Source organism: Herpailurus yagouaroundi, unplaced genomic scaffold, assembly GCF_014898765.1.
Source record: "Herpailurus yagouaroundi ecotype Mexico unplaced genomic scaffold, PumYag 100, whole genome shotgun sequence".
In the NCBI taxonomy this organism is placed as follows: Eukaryota; Metazoa; Chordata; class Mammalia; order Carnivora; family Felidae; genus Herpailurus; species Herpailurus yagouaroundi.
Window position 1 is genome coordinate 36,242,739 of NW_024412391.1, and position 25,814 is coordinate 36,268,552.

At 39.7% G+C, this 25,814-nt stretch overlaps 1 protein-coding gene across 4 annotated transcripts in view; it reads left to right on the forward strand.

The window, feature by feature from the left end:
• MATCAP2 (microtubule associated tyrosine carboxypeptidase 2) overlaps positions 1-25,814 on the forward strand; it is a 76,012-nt gene that overhangs the window by 13,585 nt on the left and 36,613 nt on the right. Inside the window, exons 1-2 of one of the 4 annotated variants that reach the window (XM_040472247.1) lie at positions 2,470-2,777; positions 13,383-14,077. In XM_040472247.1, the coding sequence (XP_040328181.1) occupies positions 2,753-2,777; positions 13,383-14,077 (720 nt within the window). In that variant the 5' untranslated portion in view covers positions 2,470-2,752. Of the gene's footprint in view, positions 1-2,469; positions 2,778-13,382; positions 14,078-25,814 lie in introns of those variants that run through there. The other 3 variants (XM_040472246.1, XM_040472249.1, XM_040472251.1) reach the window with 3 other exon arrangements.

Sequence of the window (25,814 nt, forward strand, 5' to 3'; positions counted from 1 at the left end):
GTTTGTGTGTGTGTGTGTGTGTGTGTGTGTGTGTGTGTGTGTGTGTGTGTGTGTAAACCCTTTCCTAACTAGTCAGTAAGTTTCTTGAGGATAAGTATCATGTTTTATAATGTAGTCTAAAAGCACTAAGCTCAATGCTTTATGTATAAATAAATACCTGTAGAATGAATAAAATAACATATCTTGATTTCTTCAAAATGTAATGGATATGGACACTATGATTAAGCATGCTTTAGTAAAAGCATTCAGAGTAAATTCTTTACGTAGATGCTGAATATGTGACTTGGAAACATCTTTTAGGAGTCTTTATGTTTCTGAGAAATTAGTTCTTAAATTGCAGTGACTTTAATAGATACATTTTATAGCAAACTTGAAAAGCATGTGTCAGAGTTTTAGGTACATAAGGAATTCAGGTTTTTAAGGTTCATTTATAGGCTTTTTCCTTGGGACATATGTTGAAAGAATAACTGCCCTTGTGAATGCAAGGAGTCATTGCTCAAAACTGTTTCAAGTGCTTTAAACTGAAGATTAATTCTTTTTTTTTTTTTAATGTTTAGTTATTTTTGAGGGCAGGGGGTGGGGGGTAGAGGCACAGAGAGAGGGAGAGAAAGAATCCCAAATAGGCTCTGCACTGTCAGCATAGAACCCAGTGTGGGGCTTGGTCTAACAACCTGTGAAATCTTGACCTGAGCCAAAATCAAGAGTCAGTCACTTAACCAACTGACCCACCCAGGCACCCCTGAAAATGTATTCTTTATCCAGATGCCTGTTTTATATAATTCTATTTTCTTTGAGTTATCATTGAAAATACATACTTTCTATTATCTACTTATTCATTGATTCACAGATATTTATTGAGTATCTATTGTGTACCAGGTACTATTCTAGATGCCAGGAATATAGCAGTGAGGTAGCAAAAATCACTGTATTTATGGAAATTTTATTCTAGGGGTGGAGACAGACAATGGAGATAAATCAGTAAACTATGCAATAAGTTAGTGTTTGGTACTAAAGGGAAAAAATATAGCAGAGAAGTACGGAAGAAAATCTGAGAAGGAAGTGGGATTTTAAATTGAGTGGCAGGAAAGGCCTCACCGAGAAGTGACATTTGGATTAAGTCCTGAAGGAGGTGAAGGAGCTAGTCCTTTGGCTGCTTGGGGAAAGAGCATTCCAGGCAGGGGAAATCCCAAGTTACATAAGTCTTGAGGTGAAAGAGTGTTTGGCATAGTTGAGAAATATCAAGGAGGTCAGCGTGTCTGGACAAGACCAAGGCAGAGTGTAGTGGGACATGAGATCAAAGAGATGACGGAAGGCTAGGTCATAAAGGACCTCATAGGAAAGAAAGGAAGCCATTGAAGTGTTTTGCACAGAGTGGTGACATCTGACTTTTTAACAGGACCACACTGGCCACTGAAGAGGGCAAGGGTGGAAATAACAGAGATCATTTATAGTTATGGCTATAATCCAACAAGAGATGGTGGTGGCTTGAACCAGAATGGTGGCAGGGGTTATAATGAGAAATGACTGGATTCCAGATATATTTTGAAGATAGTATTCACAGGATTTTCAGACAATATAATGTGAGGTTATCTACTACATGTGATAGTTCAAATGTCCACTGTTCACTCCTAATTGCTAAAAAAGATACAAATTCTCACACGTTCTCTGTTATTTCTAGATTATGATGTTAACATAACTTTTCTTTTGTTCCTGGGTTTGAAAACACATGTCAGCTACTTGTGTCCTGTCTCAACCTTGAGAAAGGGTGAAGAGAAAATGTGGCTCAGAAATTTGAAAGTGCCAACACTATCCTGTGAGCTCCTCCTAGACTGTAAGCTCTGTAAGACCTATGTCATTTACCTTATGTCCTCCAGGCCTGCCTCAGAACCTTGCACACATCAGGCTCTCAAAAAATGTTGAATGGTATACTCTCTACATTTCCCAAGGAATAACAAAGCGAAGGACAACATCCAGCCGTATCAATTGCACAGTCATAAATTAAAATTTGTATTTTTAGTATTAAGGACATTATTCTGGGATATTCAACTTGGAAATACTGAACACCGTTCAATCTAAAGTTGTTTTAGCTTTTCCGAACCTTTTAACTAAAGGGCGGAGAAGACTGGCTTTGCAATACACAGCTGGGCTGTCATATTACACCGCCTCTTAGTTGTGAAGCTACCGCAGCATTAAGCCCTCTTGAACAGGGCACAAACGTCTTCTCTACAAGAATAATCAGACACAATGCACGTACACCAGCAGCCGAAGAACCAAGTCTGTCCTGGGGCTTAGCCCACAAATCTCCGGGGCCACGGGCCTGCGCAGTGCTCGCCGGACGTTGTAGTTTCCTTCCCTCCTCTTTCTTCCTGCGAACTCGGCCGCCGTTGCGCCAGCGCCCCAAGTGGCGGGCAAGCTCTGTGAAGCGCAGCGTACGCCGCGGCGCGGAGCGTTTCCTAGCAACAGGGGAGCCGCAACGTCACGGCGGTGGGTTCTTAGCGCAGCTGCCCCTTGTAGAGCCGCTGTGTGTACCTTCCAGCACCTGCGGTCTGCAGGGAGCGCTTCTCACAGCCTGGTGCGCACGTCTTCGTCGGTCCTTGTCCGCTTTATCCTGCCCCAGGACGCGGAGAGCAGCCTGCCGCCGCGACCCCTCTGAGGTCCCGGCCCGAGGCTAGAGGCAGTCCGGCCGGTTCTCGCCGGCCCTCGCCCCCGGCGCCCCTGGAGCCAGCCAGCCGCCCGCGGCCTCGGCGGGACGATGCTGGAGTCCATTCGCGTGACGGGTGAGTGCCCGGAAGGGCTGGCTCCTGGGCTGGCGGTGGTGGACAGTGTCCTCCCGGCTCCTGGCGACGGGTGTGAGGCGACTCGGGGCCCCAGTCGCCCCGGAGGCCGAGGAAACGGCTTGAGTGGGCTCCGCGCGCGGCCGGGGCGCTCAACCCCGGCGCCCGGAACAAGTGCGTGGCGCGCAGGAGGTGCTCAGGAAAATTCGTGGAGGGAAGACAGAAAAACCGTCCCTTTTCCTTTTGTCGCTTATTATCAGTAAGCACGTGCCATGGAATCTAGGGAAGTGAATCATAATCGACAGATTACTCATCCTACAAATGTGCGCTGTAAATAAGCCATTTCAAAGCATATTAGCTATGTAGTTAGGCATTATAGTGTACTGGCGTCTAATTTTCTAGAATGTTCAGAAAAATCAGAGCTAAGCAAAAGAACACATTCCAGTATATGAGTATTTATACAGTGTTTATTTCTCTCTGTTGTTTTTTTTTTCCCTGTGCTTTTATTTTTAAGTCAGAACGTTTTGGGTTAATAGTATTAATAGGTCACTTTATGGCATGTATGATTCTAAGCAGAAGAAATGGGTGTTCAGACCCCAGGTCAGAAAATTTACTTGCCTTTTATATTATTTAAAAAATAGGTATTGATGTTAATCATTTAAATATTAGCTTACGTATTAGAAGAGTTCCCTAGGACATTATTCTGCCTTTAATTCTCTGTAACATTTCTGCCAGACAGGGTTTTTGGTAGTCCAGTATCATGATGAACAACAGTAAAGGGAAATGCTTAATCTGCAAACTAGTGTCAAGGCCAGAATTTTTTAGTTTCAGGCACTGCAGTACCAAACAGACTATTTTTAAATTCTAAAGTTTTAGAGTTTAGATTAGTTTTTAAATTCTAAAACTGAATTCTTTTCCAGTGAAAATACTTGCTGTCTTAATTTTATGCTGTTTTATTTCATGATTCATGTTATAAAATATGGAGCTGATTTTGTACTTTATCTCACTGTTATTTGTGTTGACAGGAAGCAACTTAAATTGGCATTAGTTTTTTAAATGTAATTTGATGCAGATACTATTTTTCACCTTAAAATACAGTGAAAAATTTGAAAGTTACTTAAAAATACCATACCTTCTTTTTGGGAGCAGGTACTAGATACCCTCCCTCGCCCACACACCCAGTTGTGACAACCAAAAATGCCACCAGACATTGTCAAGTGTTCCCTGGAGGGCAAAATTACCCCCCCTTTCCCATTGAAAATCACTGCCTTGCAGAAAAATACAGTTTGATTTTGTCAAAGTGAGGGTTATTAGATACTGATTTAGAAATAATATCAATTATGATAATTTCCCCAAAGCAAAACCATCATTGTAGAGAGAGAATACCATTATATTAGTATTAGAAAGTGGGTATTCAGTCAGAATACCACTTAGATCCAACTAAGTGGATCTCCTGCTTTTCACTATGCAGAGTTGGAAGTTTGAGGAGAGATACTTTAAGAAATAGTAGACTGATTCCTCTTGCCTCAACTCCCTTTCTGTGATTTAGTGGCAGAAATCAATCCAACTGTACGTGTTGCATACCCTGAGATAGATTATTCTGCAGTGAGTTTCTGTAGTTCAGTAAGAATTAAAACAGCCATTTGAGAAGTAGAGCATCAAATTTACAGCCCCTTTAGAAATAATTGACTGGGTTATTTTTCAAAATAGTTTTTTTTTAATTTTTTTAAAGCTTATTTATTTTGAGAGAGAGTGCACAAGTGGGGAAGGGGCAGAGAGAGAGAGAGAGAGAGAGAGAGAGAGAGAGAGAGAGAGAGAATCCCAAACAGGCTGCACACCACCAGTGCAGAGCTCAACGCAGGGATCGAACTCACAAATTGCAAGATCATGACCTGAGCCAAAATCTGACGCTTAACTAACTGAGTTACTCAGGTGCCTCTCAAAATAGTTTTTATATGGTACCTGACTAGTTAAAACAATAGTTCCAGAACCCTAATGCAAACATTTTCACTAACATACCAGAAAGCCCAACTGAGACAACTAGAAACTTTATGAAGAGAATGTAGCTGAAAACATGACCCCTTTTTCCCTTGCTGTCCTCTCAGTACTTATTGATACCTAAGAAGCCATCTTCTTCTGGTGTTTTTTAATCTCAGGATGGAAGCAATTACTTAAATATTTCTGAAATCGCTTCCTCTGTGATATCTTACTCACTTTTGACTTACTAGTCATGACTTAATATAATTAAATATAACATTCTGATAGAGTTGCTGACTGGAGGAACAAAATAAGAAAGCTGTGTATGCTGTTTGAAATGGAATCAAATCAGAAAAGGGTTTTTTTGCCTACTTTCAGCTTTTTAAAGATAGTTTATTGTACTAAAGCCACTAAAATGTCGATTTAGAATATAGAAGTAATTACTGTTAAATTTACCTTGGAAATCCAAATTTAATGATTCTAAATATTTTCCCATTTACATTATTCCATGGAGTATTTCTGTAGGAGCTGAATATAATATTGAATTTAATAACAATACCGATAGTTAACACAGGCTGCTTACTACAGGTTGGCACTGTTCTTAGTACTTCATAGATATTACCATTTTCAATCTTCACACGAATACTGTGAAATATGTATTATTATCCCATTTACAGAAATGGAAACTACAGCACAAAGAAGTTCACTTGGTCAAGGTCACAACTAATAAGCAGACAAGATTCAAACTGGAGAAGCTCCATTCCAAAGCCCATGTTTTCAACCAGTAGGAAAGGCAGAACACTATTACAGTGACTATATGTTGATTTAAGCCACAGAGTTCAACATGAAGATCTCATTTAACATCAGTGGTGCATTATCTGATAGTTGAGTCAAGATGTTTTTAAGCTATTATCACAGGCAAATCTGTAAATAATTTTTGCCTGGAAAGATTGTATTTCACTTGACTATAAAATTGTTTTCAAAGTAGAAGACATCTAGCCCATTCAGTGAGTGACAGGAAACTGTAAGGAGCCTTATAAGAGTATGTTAATATATGATTTCCTACTGCCCATATTTTGTATGGTATAAAAGAAGTGATTGAGTCATCTGGAAATGAAGCTCCTTTCTAACAAAAGTGAGTGTTTAAAAATACTGGAGACAAAAGTTTTCTTAAGGCCAGTGTTTGGCCATCTGATATGGATACAGGCGCATAGCTCCTGTTTGTCCTATAGCATTAGGCACCTGCCATTAAAACTTTTCCACAGGGGTGCCTGGGTGGCTCAGTCAGTTAAGCGTCCAACTTCGGCTCAGGTCATGATCTCGCAGTCTGTGGGTTCGAGCCCTGTGTCAGGCTCTGTGCTGCCAGCTCAGAGCCTGTAGCCTGTTTCAGATTCTGTGTCTCCCTCTTTCTCTGACCCTCCCCTGTTCATGCTCTCTCTCTGTGTCTCAAAAATAAATAAACGTTAAAAAAAAATTTTTTTTTAAAAACTTGTCTTCCACATCACTGGTTGTTTCATTTTTTTCATGTGATCCTGGTATGATTTTTTTCCCTCAACCTTCAGGCATTCAAATCCGGTATCCTTTCGTTTCCTCTCAAATACTGGCTACCTCTCAGGCCATTCTTTCATGAGCAAGTCAGTGAATGAGCAAAACCAAACACAGATGTTTGCCATAATGGGACTTATAATTTCAGTATTGGAGGAGTCCTTCATACAAACAAATGTAAAACTACAACTGTGACAGGTGCTTCAAAGAACCTTCCAGGGGAGGTTTCCGGAACAAGTGGTATTTGAACTAAAGGATGAGTGGGAATTAGTCTGATGGGAAGAAGCACTCTCCAAACATAGGGGACAGTGTATGAAGAGGTGTTGTGTCTGAAGAGAGGCTGGTGAGTGTGAGGGATTGACAGAATGAAAGGAAGCTAGAGTGGACTGAGTGAGGGCGACATTGTGCATGGAGGCAAGAGAGGCAGGGTGACCTGATGGTAAGTGACATCATATGCCACGGTCAGGAGTTTTGTCTTCATCCTAAGGGGAAAACCATGGGGAACTTCGTTTTCTAGCACATTCACTGTTGTTTCAGATGGTTTTTAAAACGGTTTCTTTTACCACAACCACCATTTTCTGGCATTATAGAATACCCTGCATATTTCTAACTAAAATAATAACACGCAATTCCTGACCAAAGAACAACAGCATCACATTATAAAGAATCATTGTTACTAGTTGAGTAACACTGAAGTACTCCTAACTGGGATTGTGACATTTTTGGGAATCCTGAAGTAAAGTCAGTTTTCTCAGTTCCTGAATGACATGAGCAGTGCCTTTTCATCTCCTTTTTTAACTTACAGTTGAGAAACTATATGGGGTTCTGTTGAATTCAGAGATGTTAAAAATAGTAGATTATCTGTTATAAGGCAAATTGGGCAATAAGTATGTCTTCAAAGATACTGATGTTTTCACATATCTTAAAAGATTAAGGTGTGGGGCTCCTGGGTGGCTCAGTTGGTTGAGCGTCCAACTCTTGATCTCTGCTCAGGTCATGAGTTTGAGCTCTATGTCGGGTTCTGCGCTGGCAGCAGAGAGCCTGCTTGGCATTCTGTCTCTCCCTGTATCTCTTTCCCCCTCCCTGCAAAAAGATTAAGGTGTAACTTACATTCAGTAAAGTGCACAAGTCTTAAGTGTGTAACCCAATAAATTTGTGCATATGTAACCACTGCCCAGAAGAAGATAGCCTCTTCCTAGGTTATAACCCATCCCTCAATGGTAACCACTATTCTGACTTCTAACACCATAAATTAGATTTGCCTGTTTCTGAACTATGTAAAAATGGAATTATACTGTATGTACTCTTTTGATCTGGCTTTGTTTGCACAGTATTGCCTGTGAGATGCACTGTATTGTTGCTTGCACGCTTAGCTGCTTTTTCATTGCAATGTAGTGTTCTGATATACAGGTTACCATAATTTATTCATTTTTTTCCTATTCTTGATATTATATCATTTAAGTGATGAACAACTACTTGATAAAGTGTTTATCTTGTTTGGGGACTATATTGTTTTGTTTTGCCTTTTCTTTTGTTTGTAATCAGTCTATTGTCTTATTATGTAAGATTATCCCATATTCTTAGGTTTCATAAATTCTAGTGAACTGTATGAAATTGCCATTTTCTGAGTCAAAATTGGTTGAATGGTATTTTCCACCAGCCATTGTTTCTGGTGATCTAATCTTCCTTTCAGCTGGGGAATCTCATAATTACTGTGAAACCTCACCTCTTCACAGTCATGAAAAACAAAGTTTAGTGAGTCCCTCTCTTTTTCCTTTAGATGAGGAACATGAGGCACTGATGGGCTTAATGATTAGGCTAATATTACAGAGAGGTGATTGAAAGAGCCGAGGATGGAAGCCAGGAATCCTGGTATCCTTTTCACCTGTTCTAGAAACAAATTAAGCTTTCATTGTGTTGGTAATTTCAGTATATTCACAAGTAGGTGAATATACTGAGTATCAATTTTAATGTATTATTATTTCCTTTTTCCCCCCCTCAATATGGGTAATCAGGTTGGTATGAATGATTTCTTTGAGCAACAGATTATTTTTGTTTACTCTAAAGTTCTGGTGAAGAAGATTGCTGATGGCTAAAATGTCTCATTACATAGTGACTTTTAATATGAGAAAGTAGGACTGATTGCCTTATTTTCTGAGGGAAAATGAGTACACTTCCCCCAAAGAAGCCTGTGTATGCTTTTTAAAAGTTTGATTTTTCAGGGGCGCCTGGGTGGCTCAGTGGGTTAGGTGGCTGACTTCGGCTCAGGTCATGATCTCAACGGTCTGTGAGTTCAAGCCCTGCCTCGGACCCTGTGCTGACAGCTTAGAGCCTGGAGCCTGCTTCAGATTCTCTGTCTCCCTCTCTCTCGGCTCCTCCCCTGCGCGCTCTCTCTCTCTCTCTCTCTCTCTCTCTCTCTCTCTCAAAAATAAGTAAACATTAAAAACTATTTTTCAAGTTTAATTTTTCATTAAAAATAGACCTACCCTATGACCCAGCAATAGCACTGCTAGGAATTTACCCAAGGGATACAGGAGTACTGATGCATAGGGGCACTTGTACCCCAATGTTTAAAGCAGCACTCTCAACAATAGCCAAATTATGGAAAGAGCCTAAATGTCCATCAACTGATGAATGGATAAAGAAATTGTGGTTTATATACACAATGGAGTACTACGTGCCAATGAGAAAGAATGAAATATGGCCCTTTGTAGCAACGTGGATGGAACTGGAGAGTGTGATGCTAAGTGAAATAAGCCATACAGAGAAGGACAGATACCATATGGTTTCACTCTTATGTGGATCCTGAGAAACTTAACAGAAACCCATGGGGGAGGGGAAGGAAAAAAAAAGAGGTTAAAGTGGAAGAGAGCCAAAGCATAAGAGACTCTTAAAAACTGAGAACAAACTGAGGGTTGATGGGGGGTGGGAGGGAGGGGAGGGTGGGTGATGGGTATTGAGGAGGGCACCTTTTGGGATGAGCACTGGGTGTTGTATGGAAACCAATTTGACAATAAATTTCATATATTGAAAAAAAATAAAGTTTAATTTTTCAGGAAAAGAAGGAGAAGATGAAATCTTACTGGCCTTTTATGATGTTTTTATGCATGTGTAAAAGTCATTTTTTAAGTAAGCAATAATATTTAAAATTAAAAAACAGTACTTTAGGGTCTCTCATAGTAGTACACTTTAATACAACTGAAATAAGATCAGTGTGATTCTGAGGACTTAATTTATATTCATCATGAGTTATTTGATCACCTGCCCCACTTTTATGAACTTCATGGGATATCAGCATTTGGCACGATTGGCGTTTTATTAAATAAATACACTATTGGCACTCCCAAACCTTACTCATCAACAGATGGAGCTTAAAATGGACTGGGGCTAATCCTCTCAGGTAGAAAATTAGCAAGTGAGCCGAAATGCTACAACTCCTGGTGGAAAGGGTTCTGTCCTACACACTCTGTCACCTCCCATTGAGTGTTTTTGGCAGATGGTTTAGGACTTTTGTTAAGAATCCTGAAGTGTATAGATTGTTTGAGGTGGAACAAAATTCTGAATTTATTAAAAAAAAATGTTTTTAATGTTTATTCATTGTTGAAAAACAGAGAGCACAAGCAGGGGTGGGGGGGAGGGGACACAGAATCCAAAGCAGGCTCCAGGCTCCGAGCTGTCAGCACAGAGCCGGATGCAGGGCTTGAACTCAGGAACCTTGAGATCATGACCTGAGCTGAAGTTGGATGCTCAACCGACTGAGCCACCCAGGCGCCCCCACAAAATTCTGAATTTAGTGATCACTGATGCCTTATGACAAAACAAAAGAACTCTGAGTTCAGCTCTGTAGTCATGTAGCTATTATGTTTTAGGAACCAAAGAAAGCATTTTTATTTTATTTTTTTTAATTTTTTTTCAACGTTTTTTATTTATTTTTGGGACAGAGAGAGACAGAGCATGAACGGGGGAGGGGCAGAGAGAGAGGGAGACACAGAATCAGAAACAGGCTCCAGGCTCCGAGCCATCAGCCCAGAGCCTGACGCGGGGCTCGAACTCACGGACCGCGAGATCATGACCTGGCTGAAGTCAGACGCTTAACCGACTGCGCCACCCAGGTGCCTCCAAAGAAAGCATTTTTAAACTGAATTCATTTTTAAACAAATATACTCAACACAACACACCTGTAATAAGCCATCAAAATTGGGAATTATTTAGAATAGTTTTATTCACTGATTTTAATTTGATGTAACTTTCTCCCCTTTTATTATGAAGACCAAAAGAAAAAAGAACCTGATTACCTCCCTTTACCTTCCTGGCTGTGCCTACTTCTCACCTGATTTTCTGTTTGTGATACCCTTATTCTTATTGCAGGTTTTTCTTTTTTTCTTTTCCTTTTAGTGTCCATTTCATTCTTCCTTTCCTAATCACCTCTTGTCTCATAAACTTGTGATGTCTTTTTAGGGAAACTGACATTGTTCATGGGCATTTGGGCTACAGCCTGTGCTCTGGTGTTCCTTAGCCTATGTTTGCCAAGCCTGCCCAGTTTGGACTATCGGTTGGCAACATTTAAGTCTGAAACCCCTGAGGGACTGAGACCTACCAGCCTGTAATGAAAGTTGTGTTTGTTCTGTTTATTTTTGGCTGTTTTTTTCCATTTATTGAATGGCTTCTTTGTGTAATCAACCTTCAACATGACCCTGTATCTAGCTCCTACTTCTCATCTTGTGCATAGAATAGACATTTAGCCTCTGCATATTTTTGCTTTTGTCTTTAAGACACCAGAATTCAAATTTCACATATTGGCCTAGAAAATGTTAACTAGAGGGACTGTTACCTTACATATTTGGATTATTACCCATTTTTGACCTGGTATTTTACCAAATCTTTACCCTAAACTCTATGACTTCTAAGCTTTAAAAACTTACATTTAGGGCAGGGTTTCTCTACCACAGCACTGTTTTAGGATGGATATTTTTGTTGTAGGAGGCTGTGCGATGCATTGAAGGATATTTAGCATCATTCTTGGCCTCTACCCACAAGATGCTAGTAGCACCACTCCCTTGTTGTGACAACCAAAATGTCTCCAGACACTGCCATATGCCCCCTGGGGAGCAAAATTGCCTCTGGTTGAGAACCACTGGTTTCCCTGTTATATGTCCACTTCTGCAGTGACTTCATAGAACAGTAGAATGGTCCCAGAACTACAAATATCTGTTTATATAGAATGGTTGGAGACGACCTATTTAGGGTTGTGCCATTCATTCGTTTATTCATTTATACAGCATGCACTAAAAATGTCTACCAGATCCATGCCAGATGTTGGAAAGGAAGAGATGAATAAAACACGGTTCTGGTACCTATCTTAGTACATCAGTGATTCAGATTACCGTGTCTCTGTACATGTTCTGTACAGAGAAAGAAAAGGTACAGTGCTGTGCATATAGCTGACAATATTGAATATCTGTTGATAATTGAATGAACGTTATATGTTATATACATAATAACAAGCCTGAACTCTAATTACATACACCCGCTCTCAAATCATTTTGCTGTTTATTACTTTATTGTAATATAACATTGAACAAATGATTTAACATTTCTGAGGATTAAGTGATACAACATGTATAGTTTTCTGTGAAATCTCAAACTCACATAAATGTGTCAACAAATGGTATCTGCCATTATTGTTATTATTATGTATTACTACTCATTGTAGAAAGGATCCCTGAATGTCAAACCTTGAATGAGTGAATGACAGATGTACGTGGATAACGTTTTTAAAAAATTGAAATAAATTGTTTCTTAGCAAGGCAGGCAGCTGTTCAAGTTGGCTAGCATTGAAGTTGCTTCCGTAGTAGGAGCCAAAGGTTGGGGCTAGAGGCATAAGGGTCCATGAGACTTGGAAAAGAGAATTGAGAGAATCATATGTCATTTGAAAGACTTAAGGAAGGTTTATAAGCAGACTTGGCCAGAGGTCATATTTGTAGATAGGACTTGGGCTGGAATCTAGTTCTGGTAAGTAGGATTTAAGACAAATTCAAACGCTTCGTCAATTTAGAATTGAATCTGAAGGTTCTTAAGGGTCTAACTGAAATCTCATGTTTCTCTTCACATTACTTTCTTCCTTCTCTGAACTCTGTATTTTCTGTTTTTGCTTTTAAACTTATACTGTCTTGTATTACTATTCAAATCTTCATAGGCTTGCCTTGCCTTCAGAGCCAGATTGGAAACTGGTTGAAGGCAGAGACAGTAGATTTATAAAGATGTTTCTCATAACGTATGTTTCTCATAGTACCTAGTTAGTAGTATTCCATGTATTTGTGGAATGAAACAATGCAGGTCAACACAGTTTTAAAGCAGAGCACGAGCATCAGTATATCAGGTGGTTCGTACCTCTTTAAAGCACTGTGAAATCTAAAGGCAAAGCTGACCTCTCCTTAATTTACCATTTAATATTCTTATGTCTAGGTAATAACAGTTACAGTTTTTTTCAGATTTGGCAAGAAAAAAAACTTAATTTTCTTTTAACCTGTAGCCTAGAATTAAGAAAATCAAACAATTGAGTGACATTATGAAAACATGCTTTAACATACACATATCATTTATTTAATTTTAAAAATTGTTTCTGAGATAAATAAGGCAGTGTTGTCCTTCTTTTCCTGATAGCTATCTTTATTTACAGCATCTAATTTCAAGATTGTACTGGCTTTTAAATGCCTTGGGTCTTGCTTTGATATTGGAAATACTATTGAAAATTATATCCTTACTGTGAAATTATAGTCATTGGTAGAGTTGAATATTCAGATTACTTATGTGCATTATCTCACATTGATATTAAACTTTGATCATCTTAATGGCTTCAAGCTGAGAATTTTTAAAATTTAGCATATATATATGCTTATATAGAAGTGACAATGTCTAGCATGACCAAAGCTTGGTAATATATAAATATTTAAAATGTCTTTTCTAAAGATCGTTGCAAAATTGTAAGGTTTACAGAACCTTCAGAGTACTTTTTGTATAATAAGCAATTTGCTTCATCTGGTATCTTTGTTATTTCTTTTGTTTTGATTTTGTTTATTAACACAGAAAAGCTTCACTGGCCTGAGCAAGAACTTGCTAAGAAGTCTGTTCTAAATGCAGAAGAGTCATTGATCGCTGACAGCAAAAGAAGCATTTCACATTTATCTACTGGGATACTAAAGGACATTTTCACAACTGGAACCAGTAGTTACAATGTTCTGCTACAGAGCAAAGAGGAGAAAAAGCATCATTCACAAAAACAGCCTTCCTCCACCTACTCCAAAAGATGTAGAAAGCCCAGCAAATCTCCTAGTTCTTCTCGTAGTAAAGATCTTCGCAAGATGAAAGCCCCAGTGCCTGTGATGAGCAGTGGTACTTGGTACTGCCTAGAAAGGCAGCCTGGTGTCTTTGTCACTAGTTCAGTGTCGAGTCCTATAAAGTTTACACATGATATCTCTGTTACAGGGAGCAGCATAGTACTGCCGCCTAAACCCAAAAACAAGGTAAAGCGACGCCATTTCTCCACTCTGCCAAAACCAAAGCCACAGCCTCAGCTGTCTAGAAGTTTTGAAAAGGGAGATGACTTTTCTGGGAAGAAATTTTGTATACTGACTGCTATAAAGCCCACCAACTTGGAGAAAGAAAAACTGAGATTTTTCAAGTCTGACTATACCTACAATCCTCAGTTTGAATATGCAAATCCATCTCTGCCAAGTGTGTTGGCCAAACACAGCAATGCATCTGACCGATTTCTTAAACAGGTAAAATGCTACTTCAGTAATGGTATTTCATTTTTATGTAACTAAAGCAATTATTTACAATCTTATAAAAGGAAAAAAAAAGAAAAAAAGACTTTAAAAAACATTCCAGTTATTTATATGTTATAGTTAACTCCCATTCAGTACATGTAAATATGTGATAGGAAAAATCCAGGTGAGTGCCATAGCCTATATGTAAACTACTATGCACTAGTCAGAATCTATGAAGAATCTGTTAGATAGACTTTGTGGCAGGAAGCAGCTATATTTGGAAAAAGCTTAAGATTCTGGTTCTAGGCTTTCATTTGGGAGTTACAGACATGTAGGCCATTAGCCAACCCAGAGACCAGTGTTATGCAGCTCACACTGTGTTAGCATTTTCCATTTGATTTTGAGGGCCTTAGGTAGATCATACAGTCTTTCGTTCCCCTATGCTATTACACTCCCATCTTTTTTAGGCTCCATAGGCATTTTGGAGAGCTAGACTTGATACTTGCCCATGAACTTCTTTTTTTTTTTTTTTATTTTTTTTTTTATTTTTTTTTATTTTTGGGACAGAGAGAGACAGAGCATGAACGGGGGAGGGGCAGAGAGAGAGGGAGACACAGAATCGGAAACAGGCTCCAGGCTCCGAGCCATCAGCCCAGAGCCCGACGCGGGGCTCGAACTCCCGGACCGCGAGATCGTGACCTGGCTGAAGTCGGACGCTTAACCGACTGCGCCACCCAGGCGCCCCCCCATGAACTTCTTAATGCTTTGTTGTCATTGTTAATCATTGTCAAATAAATATTTCAGCACTCATTTAAAGAAGAAAATAGTGGAGTTTTAACAATTATTTTCAATGTTAGAAAATCATGATGTGAAGGATATGAGCAACACTTTCGATATTGCTCCATTTAGACATGTGGCACATAGTTTTGTGTATCATGAGGCTTAAAAAACTTTGAAATCCTTAAATTTTTGAGGAGAAATTCGCTGATGTTTATCTGAAAGGCATAGTGTTGAGATGATAAAGGCAGACTACCTTTGGTTAAATTAACTTTCTACACGCTTTTATAATACATGAGGTTCAACTTGGCTTTGTGAGTGATTGAAAATCTGTTTGTAGGCTAGGTGAAACTGCGTGGTTCCATTTGCCTGTGGTGTGTGCCCTATTTTAGCATTTTTGCTATAATACAGTTCCTTGGACTTGTGGCCAGCAGATTTTTGTTGTAATAAATGATGGAATCTGACAAGCCTTTTGAAGCCATTATGTAAAGCTTATTTTAGGATTATAATAATTTTAGTTTTGCTATTTATTTTCCTTTATTAGAAGAAACCTTTTCAACTGCTTCTCTAGATTTTTAATGGGCACTTTTTATTTAGAAGTGCTGAGATTGTACTAAATACTAATAAGGGCAACTATTGTCTTTATTCCTGTTTTGGCAGTCATTTTGTGATTTTTATTTCGGACATTGCAATCAACTGAATAGGTATTTCACTAATTTAAAATTTATGATAGGGGCGCCTGGGTGGCGCAGTCGGTTGAGCGTCCGACTTCAGCCAGGTCACGATCTCGCGGTCCGTGAGTTCGAGCCCCGCGTCGGGCTCTGGGCTGATGGCTCGGAGCCTGGAGCCTGTTTCCAATTCTGTGTCTCCCTCTCTCTCTGCCCCTCCCCCGTTCATGCTCTGTCTCTCTCTGTCCCAAAAATAAATAAAAAACGTTGAAAAAAAAATTTAAAAAAAAATAAAATTTATGATAATTATGAAAATGCTATTTGCTTTTTTCCCCATTAGTGCTGAAAGAGATGGCTGAGATTTACCTACCAATATTCTTTAATTTGGTGTCCTACCCTAAACCCTACCAATTGGGAAAGAGATTTCCCACCATTGGATCAAAATGAGTGTTGTCTCATTTCCCTGGAAGACAGGAAGATCAGCTGCTCCACAGATTGAGAACTGACACTGCTTGGCCTGTGGCTTTACAGTCTTTATTTTAACCCAATTCCGGCTTGAGGAGATAAACCTATACTTGGGTTGCTCGAGTAAATAGCACCAGCAATCCTACTGGCTGTACTTCAAAGGCCACCCTTTGGGAGAATGCTGTCAACAAATGCCTAGTGTACTGTTTAAACCACTTTAATTGAATAAAATGGATTCATTAGAACAAGGCCTCCATAAAATTTGCTTAAATTCCTATTTAGCATCTGAGTGGATTATGACATGATGTCATACATCCTTCCCCGCCCCCAGCTGTGAAGCAAAAACATAGCTTCAGAGCTTGTCTCGGGATTCAGAAACATGCTACACGAGGGGACCAGGATAGCCAAGTCACCTGATGGTCTCTGGCCTCTACCCTCAAGGCCTTGTCGACCCCTAGCAGATAGTCAGGATCTGAATCCTTCAATAGAAGGCAGTCTGCACTGTTGTTGGAGTGATCATGGTCCTCTCCAGTGCACACATTGGCAGAACAGTGCTAAACTTTCCATGCACAAGGTAAGTCTATCAGAATGGAACCAAAGCAGTGCTCAAGCTCTGGTCGTTTTCAGTTGATTGTCCCATCAATGTCCAGGAGTTCCAGGATGCAGGTTTTTGTGATCTAAGCATTAGGTCCCCCAGGAGACAGGTCCGTGAGGTGGTTCATGGGGTCTAGCATGGGCTATTGGACTTGAATATAATTCCAGGTGGAGCCTGCTGAACCCTCCTCACCCTCTTGCTGACAGCCATGGTGGCCCTCAGCTTCCCAACCCTTGAGTATTTTTAAACTTGACAGAAACTGAGAATATCTGTTTTGTGTGGCTCTGGACCTTTGCAGGAAGGAGTGCAGTGCTTCCTGGGAGTTGAAGAAGGGATCTGGGGTGAGAGAATGCTGAAAGCTGTTAAGGGTCAGGTGCATCCTCACCAGCGGCTTAGAAGTGGCTCCTCAGTGGCGCCCTCATACAGCAAAACTGGCAGCCAGTGCACTTTTTGTCCTACTTCCTGGGGGCTGACTGCCCCTGGGAAATTTAGATACCAAATCCATTTGGCTTTGCACTGTGCACTTTGTTGAGTAAGATTGGAAGTGAGAGATGAGAAGAGTCTTCAGGGTAGTAATAAGAGTCCTTGAACTATTTTCAGTACTTCAGCAAGTCAAATGGAAATTATATATTTACATGATAAAGCCAATGGACAACTTAAGTGACTTGTTTTCTACCTCTGGCTGGAATCCTATCTCAGTGTAGATCCAGGCTAGCTCATTCTAACTAGAGGTTCTGATTAGTAGGGTGATATTTAATAACATTGGGAAAATAAGTCAACTTTTGTTTGGCTAGATAACAGTTGAATTATTTTCGTATGCATCAATAAAACTGGAGCCGTGGGGATAATTAGTGGTTGGCAAATGGGTTGCTTTTGTATGAGAGAAAGAAGGCTTTGGGGTATCAGGTAAAGACCTTGGGACGAGGCTCCTCTGGCTGTCAGGGAAGAAAAATTAAAGGTAGGTGTGCAAAAGCAGTTGATAACAGGCCTGATACCACTGACTTAGAAAGGTCTGCTTGCAAGGTTGGCCTTAGTCTGAGAACTTGACTGGTAAACAGTTGACTGAAATAAAAGTTTCCTTAAATGGTAAGAGTAGTTTGCTGTGCCTGAGTTGTGCAAACAGTGTTTATATTGGACACTTCTTTTCCTTTTGAGAGTCTGGAATTTTAGAACATGGTAGGCATAGGGGTGCTTCTGTACTAGTTCCCAATAAAACCTTGGGTGCTGATCTGTAACAAGTTTCCTCGGTAGACCACTCTTTACCTGTTCTTAGAACTCAGTTGCTGGAGAAGTTACTTTGTGACTTCATTTGGAGAGGACTCTTAGAATCTTGCTTCTGGTTTCCTTCAGACTTTCCTAGATGTAAGAGATGGGGACTGGTGGGCTTAAGTTGATCTCTTAAAGGCATTTATTTACATTCATATTTTAGAAAAGAAGAAGAAAAAACTCTGTATTCAAATAAAACATCTGTTTGGGCTGCTGTATTTGCTGTCAGTTTGAGATTCCTGGTCAGTTGTAAAGGCCTACTCTCTGATAGCTTTGTAAAGGTCCATCGTGTTACATTACTATTCACAAATTGAGCCTGGGCCCTATATTCATATAATATTTACCATAAGCATAGGGTTCTTTGGCATCGTAATACTTTTTGTTCGCAGGGGAAGAGCGAACAAAAACATTTGTTCTCCATATACTTGTATTATTATGAAATTGTTGACATTGCCCTTTTATTTAAGGACCCTTGCTCCATTAAAATTGCTTTGAAATTTAAGGACAAAGTCACATGAACCATCAATGTGTGACAGATTATAACTAGCATTGATAGACTACTTAATATTTGCTTGTTACTCTGATTGCTTAGTACTTTATAGCTGTTACCATTTTTAGTTCCTCACATGAGGTGCAATACTTGTAGTTTTACCAGTTGAAAAAATTGACGTAGAGAAGTGTAGTAACTTTCCTGAGGTCACATATAGTAAGGTGCAGAACCAGGAGTCTGTTTCAAGTGCTGCTGACTTCCACACAATGGCATGTTGGAAAACCAGCTCTCAGTGTCCATGATGTAAGTATGAATACTTCCACCATGATCAGTTTCAAGCAGTGTAACATGAAGTGCTTGAAAATTAATAAAAATTCAGTCCTTACAAGCCAGAATGATGGGGCTCCAGCACACCACTGTTTCACAGCATGTTTTTAGCCTGGCTGTCCCTTTGCCACCCCCAGCACCCAAAGGGCACCAGATGGAAAGATCCTCTCACTTGGCTGGCAAGGATCCATGCCTCTGGCAGAAGCTAATTATGAGGACATTGAAGATATTTTTTCCTCTTTATGATATATACTTGTGTAATAGTGATTTTGCTGTATTTTTTTAGAACTGTGAGACAAAAGTATCTCCCAGTAAGGGCACCCATCTTCCTCTTTTAGTTATGACTTCAGTCTCAATACAGTGTTAATGAATGCCTTAGGAAGACTGGGAAGGGCTCCCCAGACAGGCTATCCACAACATTATAGGTGTTGATTTCTCTCTTCCTGCCCTTGTGGCTCTGCCAGGGAACAAAGCAGCAACATCCCTTCCAGTAAGGCTCTGTACTATTTCTCTTTTACTATTGTCCTAACTGTTGCATTTCATCTGTTCCCTTTCTGCTTCAGGTGGAGTATACATAATCCAGAATTGATAAGTGTTAAAATAAAATTACTTAAGTGTCTTCAAATGAAAAAAATAATGGAAAATAGTGTAAGGGGTGCCTGGTGGCTCAGTCAGTGAAGCATCTGATTCTCGATTTCGGCTCAGGTCGTGGTCTCACAGTTTGTGAGACCGAGCCTTGCATGGGGCTCTGCACTGACAGCACAGAGCCTTCTTGGGATTCTCTCTCTCCCTCTCTCTTTCTACCCCTCCCCTGCTCTCCTGCTCTCTCTCAAGATAAATACATAAAATACATTAATCCATAAATTAAAAAATTAAAAAATAGTTTTCAAAAATTCCTTCTACAATTGAAATACTGTATCCAGTGTTTTCCTATTCCTAAGACTTTATATATTTCAAAATAACTATTTGTAAGGATAGTTATTGATTACCCATATTAATGGAAGGAAGCATTTATATGAATTAGTTAAAATAGGAAGATATTCCCTGCTCTCTCTCTGTGGAATCATTCTCATGAAGGCAGCCACCACCTTTGCTTTCCTGCTGAGGACGGTGCTACACCAGCCATGAGTAATTCACTAGGGTCTGTAGTAAGTAGTAAACGCAGTAATAGAAAAAAAGCCACAAACAGTGGCATGAAGTAGAGATAGAAGCAATGCTTAAAATCAAACATCTAAGTAAAAATAAAGCACTGAATTGATTTATAAAGAAAGAAAGAAAGCTTTTGAACCTCTGATTTGGTTATAGACATCTTGCATCATAACCTCTGGGGGAAAAGATGAACTTGGGAAAGATAGGGAAATAAGTATTAAGGAATGTTAGTCTGGATAAAGAACAGACGTTAAAGGCTTGCAATTACTGGAAGAAATGTGCAGATAAGTTTGCAAAATATTGAGATGTCAAAAACATACAATAAAACATCTTTATGTTTCTATTGTAGTATGCCAAAGTACTCCATAGATGTGTACTTGTTAATCTTTACAATACCTTAAGATATAACCCTTTCAACCAATAGCAGAATGGATTTTAGCTGTTTGTAAGAATTACTATGTTAAATGAAAGGTTTGTCAGACGTTTAAATATAACTAAGAAATTGGAGAATTGCCTTCTTTTAAAAATATTCCTTGATTTGGGGGACGTGTGGGTGGCTCAGTTGGTTAAGCATCTGACTCCGGCTCAGGTCATGATCTTGCCCCACATCAGGCTCTGTGCTGACAGCTCAGAGCCTGGAGCCTGCTTCAGATTCTGTCTCTCCGTGTGTGTGTGTGTGTGTCTCTCTCTCTCTCTCTCTCTCTCTCTCTCTCTCTCTCTCTTTCTCAGAAATAAACAAACATTAATATGTGTATATTTTTTTCTTTGATTTGGTATTGATTTGTAGGACTCTTGCTTTGTAGGAGAGAAATGGGCTCAGTCTCTGAAGTTTTCCTTGCACATTATGGTGTAGGATGAAAATGATTATTTAGAACTCTTTCTAGGACCTCACAGATCTCTCTCAATTTGAGACCTAAAAATACTGTGGCTAATTAAATCAAGATTCTGTTTTGTGTCATATTATATATCCAGTTGTGTCATTTATTTTGAAAAAACTTTTAGTTCTTCTTTCACACTGCGTATTAATCACAGAAAAGCTCAGTTTCCACAAGCTGTGTTAACTGAAAATTCTTTTACTTCAGATAACAGTGCTCTAATAATACAACATAATTGGCAAATAATTAGGTTTGTTAAAACTAATTTTCTAAATAAGTGAAATTTGTTTCTCCAAGTACAAAAACCTAAAAGTTAACCATTTCAATGCAGTTCTTTCTATATGTATATTCAGTATGACAACTCAGGAGAATGCTTTCCAAACTTTCCTAAGAAGGTAACCTAATAGAGATGTAAAGAGAATAATCAAGGAAATCAGGAGCAAATCTGTTTTATCTTAAATTCATGTGAATTTTACATTATACTTTGTAATGTATCTTTATTCTGACTTAGAAACATGGAAATTGCTTATCTCCAAGTAAATGTTAACTGCTAATTCAATTAAGCAAAGGCTGTCCAGACCAAGGAAAACTTGTTCCTGGGCCACATTTATCCCTTGGGTTGCCAGTTCACCACCTCCATTTTACCAGATCTATTAAATAATAATAAGCTCTGTTGTACTGGGACCAATGGTTGGCATAACATAAAGACTTTTAATTTTAAGTGTGGTTCTCAGAAAGCAAGGTCTTGTATAAATGGAATAGGTAATTCATTATATTAAAACACATGCTTTTGAATAATACATAAAATCATGTCATGTTCTAAAAGCAAGATGTGTTTATTTTCCGTTTTTGTTGGAAACAACTTAATTGGAAATCAGACAGCTTCACTGATAGCAGGATGTCTTGAGGCAACATTTCCTTGAGGCTAAGGTTTAATTGTACTAATGTTGTAGGATTTTATCTTGGTAGACCTCAAGTCATTCAAATAAAAAGGGGAAGAAAAAGCAAGCCACCTTTAAATCTTACCTCTCCTTAGGTGACACAGTTTTGTGTTTAGCAAATCACAAACCTTTCACAGATAACCTAAAATTGTGAGTTGTTTTTTTTTTTAAAGATTGAGAGTTTAGTATGTTCTGTATTAGATTGGAGAAGTGGAGTCATTTGTTAACCTAATAGCAAGGAAGGTTTTTTATATTCAGAGATGGAAATACACCATCAGATTGTATGTCTTTGGAAGAAGCTGTGACCTTGATGACTCACTGAAACAGCATTTTGTTGATTTGCCTTTGAAATTTTGCCTAACATGCATTCTTAGGTTCTTAACAGGATCTTTGCTACAGAACCGCTTGAATATCTGCTTTTTCCTGATAGGTGGTAAAAGAAGAGTCTTCATTACTAAGCTGTTTATAAATCTCTTATCCTGGTAGCAGTTGCCCTCTGATATTCGCAGTCACCACTGTATACATCCAGACTACCCCCAGCCCTGAGGACGCAAACATGCAGTGGGGGCGGGGGGCGGGACGGGAAGAAGGCTGCAGGTGACATCTTTTTTAGTCCAACTGTGTTCTTTCATTTGTTCCCTTCATTGATGTTAGACTCAGTGTCTCAGATCGCTCGATCTATTACATTCTGCATATGTAGAATATATATGTTTTTAATACTTTTCTTATAATCTGGTCATAGTCTACAATTTCTATTTTATGGAAAACTGAATTATGTATTGGCAAAAGTATTTGCTTCAGTCTCCCCTGCTTTCCACATTGCATCAGTGTCTTTCTAAGATACAAGTCTGATGTCATTTGCCTTCCTGAAACACTTCAGGTCTCCTCATAATTCGAGATTAGGTCCGAAATCTGTAGCATGGCCTGTAGGTCTTTCATCTTTCATGATCTGGCTTGTGCTTACATTTCCACGTCAACTCTGTAATCCCACAGTATCTTGTGGAAATTATCTAGCATAGCGTTTATCATGCTGCTATCCTCTTTTTTTTTTTTTTTTGTCTTCACCACTAGACTGACTCCTTTGATAAAAAGAGTATTTTATTTATCAGCTATACCTGCAGGCTCAGCAGGACCTAGGGGAGACAGAGCAGCTATGTTCGCTGCCAGCCTGGACCTCCAGCTCCCACCTCCAGAAGGTTCTGTCCCCTCTCTCTTGAACAGTGGCTCATCTCCATCAGTGAGGAGTAGGGGCAGCTGCCTCCACCCAGGGTCCTACTCAACCCCGCCCCCAGACCCTGGACACCATGCTTGATCTGGAAGGGGAGCATGCGGGGCTTGGTAGGGAGCAGAGTCTCAGGGTTGATAGCTGGAGACCTCCTGAAGACCTCTAGGAGTCTCTGTGCCAGAGGGCTTCTTCCAATCCCGGTAAGACTCTGAAGGAATTTGCCACATGGGAGTCAGATCTTGGTGTGAGGAGGGGTCCAGGTCAGGTCTGTGGAGCAGGAGGGGTGGACAGGCCTTCCCACCTCCCCCAGCCTGCTGTCAAAGGCTCCAAACCCAAAGACAGTCCTGACAACCCCTCCACAATTCACAGGCTCCTGCCTAGGTCTGAAGGAGGTCCTGTGCTCCCCACCCAACTGGCAAACCTCTTCTTAATCTTCCCCTTCCTCCAAAAAGAGGAGACCCACAGACCCTGGGAGTGAGGAAGGCAGCATATGGGAGGGAAATGGTGAGATTAGGGACCCAGGCGGCTGCAGGAAGGCGGGACAGAGCACCTGCCAGGTCTGGGACCCCTTGTCCAGCCCTGCCATGTGGGACGTTAAGGGGCAGGCCTTGCCAGCTGTTGGGTGTCTGAAATCTGGGTCTGAAGGCTGTGTGTGTATGCTGTGCACTGTGCCAGCTGCTGGGTGACTCTCAGGCTCCCACCAAAGGTCTACGGGCCCGGGACCCTGCATCCCCTCCCCAACCTCTCCCAGCTCAGCTGGGGTGGAGTGCCACCTGCTGTGCTCACAAGGGGCTGGGGAAGGGGGGGTGGGTGGCTCACCTGAAGTTGCCTTGGCCAAGCTTTGAGGGTCTGTTGGGCGATGCCTGGGGTTCGGGCTCACACTCTCTGGGTGCACCAGCCAGGGACCCAGAATCTAGCTCAGTTCCTGGCATTAAATAAATGAGACTTCTGATGCCTCTCCAGCCCAGAAACACTATTTCACTTAATTTTGTGTATGCTTCTGACACTATTCTTTCCTTTGTCCAGAATGCCCTCTATTTCCTCTAGTGGCCCCCTTTTATTTACCTTTCTCCATCATCTCAATATTTATACCTCTATCAGAGTATTACTAAATTTTGTTGGTTTATGTGTCATCTTTTCCAGTCTAATGGTTAAATGGGGCTTAGATTATAAAATATAAAAATAACAAAAGTATCAGTGATTAGGGGTGTCTGGCTGGTTCAGTCAGTAGAGTGTATAATTCTTGATCTCAGGGTTGTGAGTTCAAGCCTTACACTGGGTGTAGAGATTACTTAAAACCTTAAAAAAATGTATCAGTGATTAGCACAAATAAGATGAATGAATGAATGGCCCTTACTTTCTATATGGTAATGTAGAAATTTAGTGATGTACTTTACAAACAATGGATCCATATTTGTGGCCCAAGGGTCAGGTTTAACCTGACTGTATGTTTTTTAAGGGCTCAACATAGTGGTTTTTTTTTTTTTTAATTGGAATGTAAGGATGAATCTATTATTTCTCCCAGATATTACACTCAGTGGCTTTACAGAGTAGCGACTGCTCGCAGCTAAAGGTATCTGAGTATGACTAATGCTCTGGTGTCTCATCAGTTTGTGGCTGTAGTACCTTAAATGGAGACCTAATGATCTGATTGAGTAATCCATATCTTACTTAATTTGCTGCCAAGAAGTAGTAGTCACCATTGGAAAATTCATTTAGCATTTGGGATTTTGCTTTTCATTCTGAGAATCTCAAAGTACCAGAGAGAGCGTATGGGTGTGTACACAACTCGTGCTTATCTGAAAATAAGTATTGTCAAACTGATTTGAGGAATACTGCATGAGAAAAGAGGGTCACATAAGTTGGAAGACACAAAATGTTATATTCATCCCTGAGATTGACCATGTACAGCATCAAAATGAAGGCTTGGAAGAGTCTTGTTTAATTTTGTTTAATACAATATTTTCCAATCACATTTGGCCATAAAACTCTTAAAAATGATACCTTGTTAACCACTTTTCTACAGGAAACAGTTTGGAAAACACTGGCTTAAAGACAAGGTCTATATGACCTCCTAGGGGTTATTCAGTATTTGGATAGGTGGTGGGGGAAGAGTTCTAGGTGTTAGAATTTACTAAAAAGGAAAGTAATGAAGGGAGCGTTGGGACTGGATGGATGTCAAATCAGTTACTTTAAATTGTAAAATTAAAACCCAGCTATCTTCTGTTAAACCTGTATACAGTCATGTGGGAAATAGATTGCAAAACACATTCTTTCCTTTTCTCCTTTCTTGGTGCTGTCTCTAATTTCATCCTCACAACAACTCTTTGAGGTAAATGGCAAAAATTTTCATCTCCATTTTGCCTGTGAGGAAACTAAACCTGTGAGAAGTAAAATGACATACTCAAGATGACACAGTTAGTAAGGCATTAATGTAAAACTAGATCTACTCATTTCTAGTCTTTCACAATATCACCCCGACTCATATCATAATAGTGTCCCTATTGTACACAGTTTTTCACTGAGTGAAAAGGGAGTGAGAAGGGAGATAGTTTTTCTACACAGGACTGTTGAGGTGGTTCATGATTGATGCTCAGATTTTCAAACTACTAAACAGTAAACAGAATTAGCAGGTATACCAAAAGCAGATCATTCACCAGAATGTTAAGATTTTTCAGAAAGTTTTTAAAATGATCTAAGATAATTCCAAGTGTTTTGTTTTCTTTTTAAAGTAGGCTCCATGCTGGGTGTGGAGCCCAACACTGAGCTTAAATTTACAATCCTGAGATCAAGACCTAAGCTGAGATCCAGTCAGATGTTTAACCAGCTGAGCCCCCCAGCACTGCATACAATGCTAAAAGTTTTATATAGAGATTTTTTATTTTCTGGATTAGTGGTTTAAATGTTACATTGTGCTATTTGACTATTCTTTTTATATATATATATATATATATATATATATATATATATA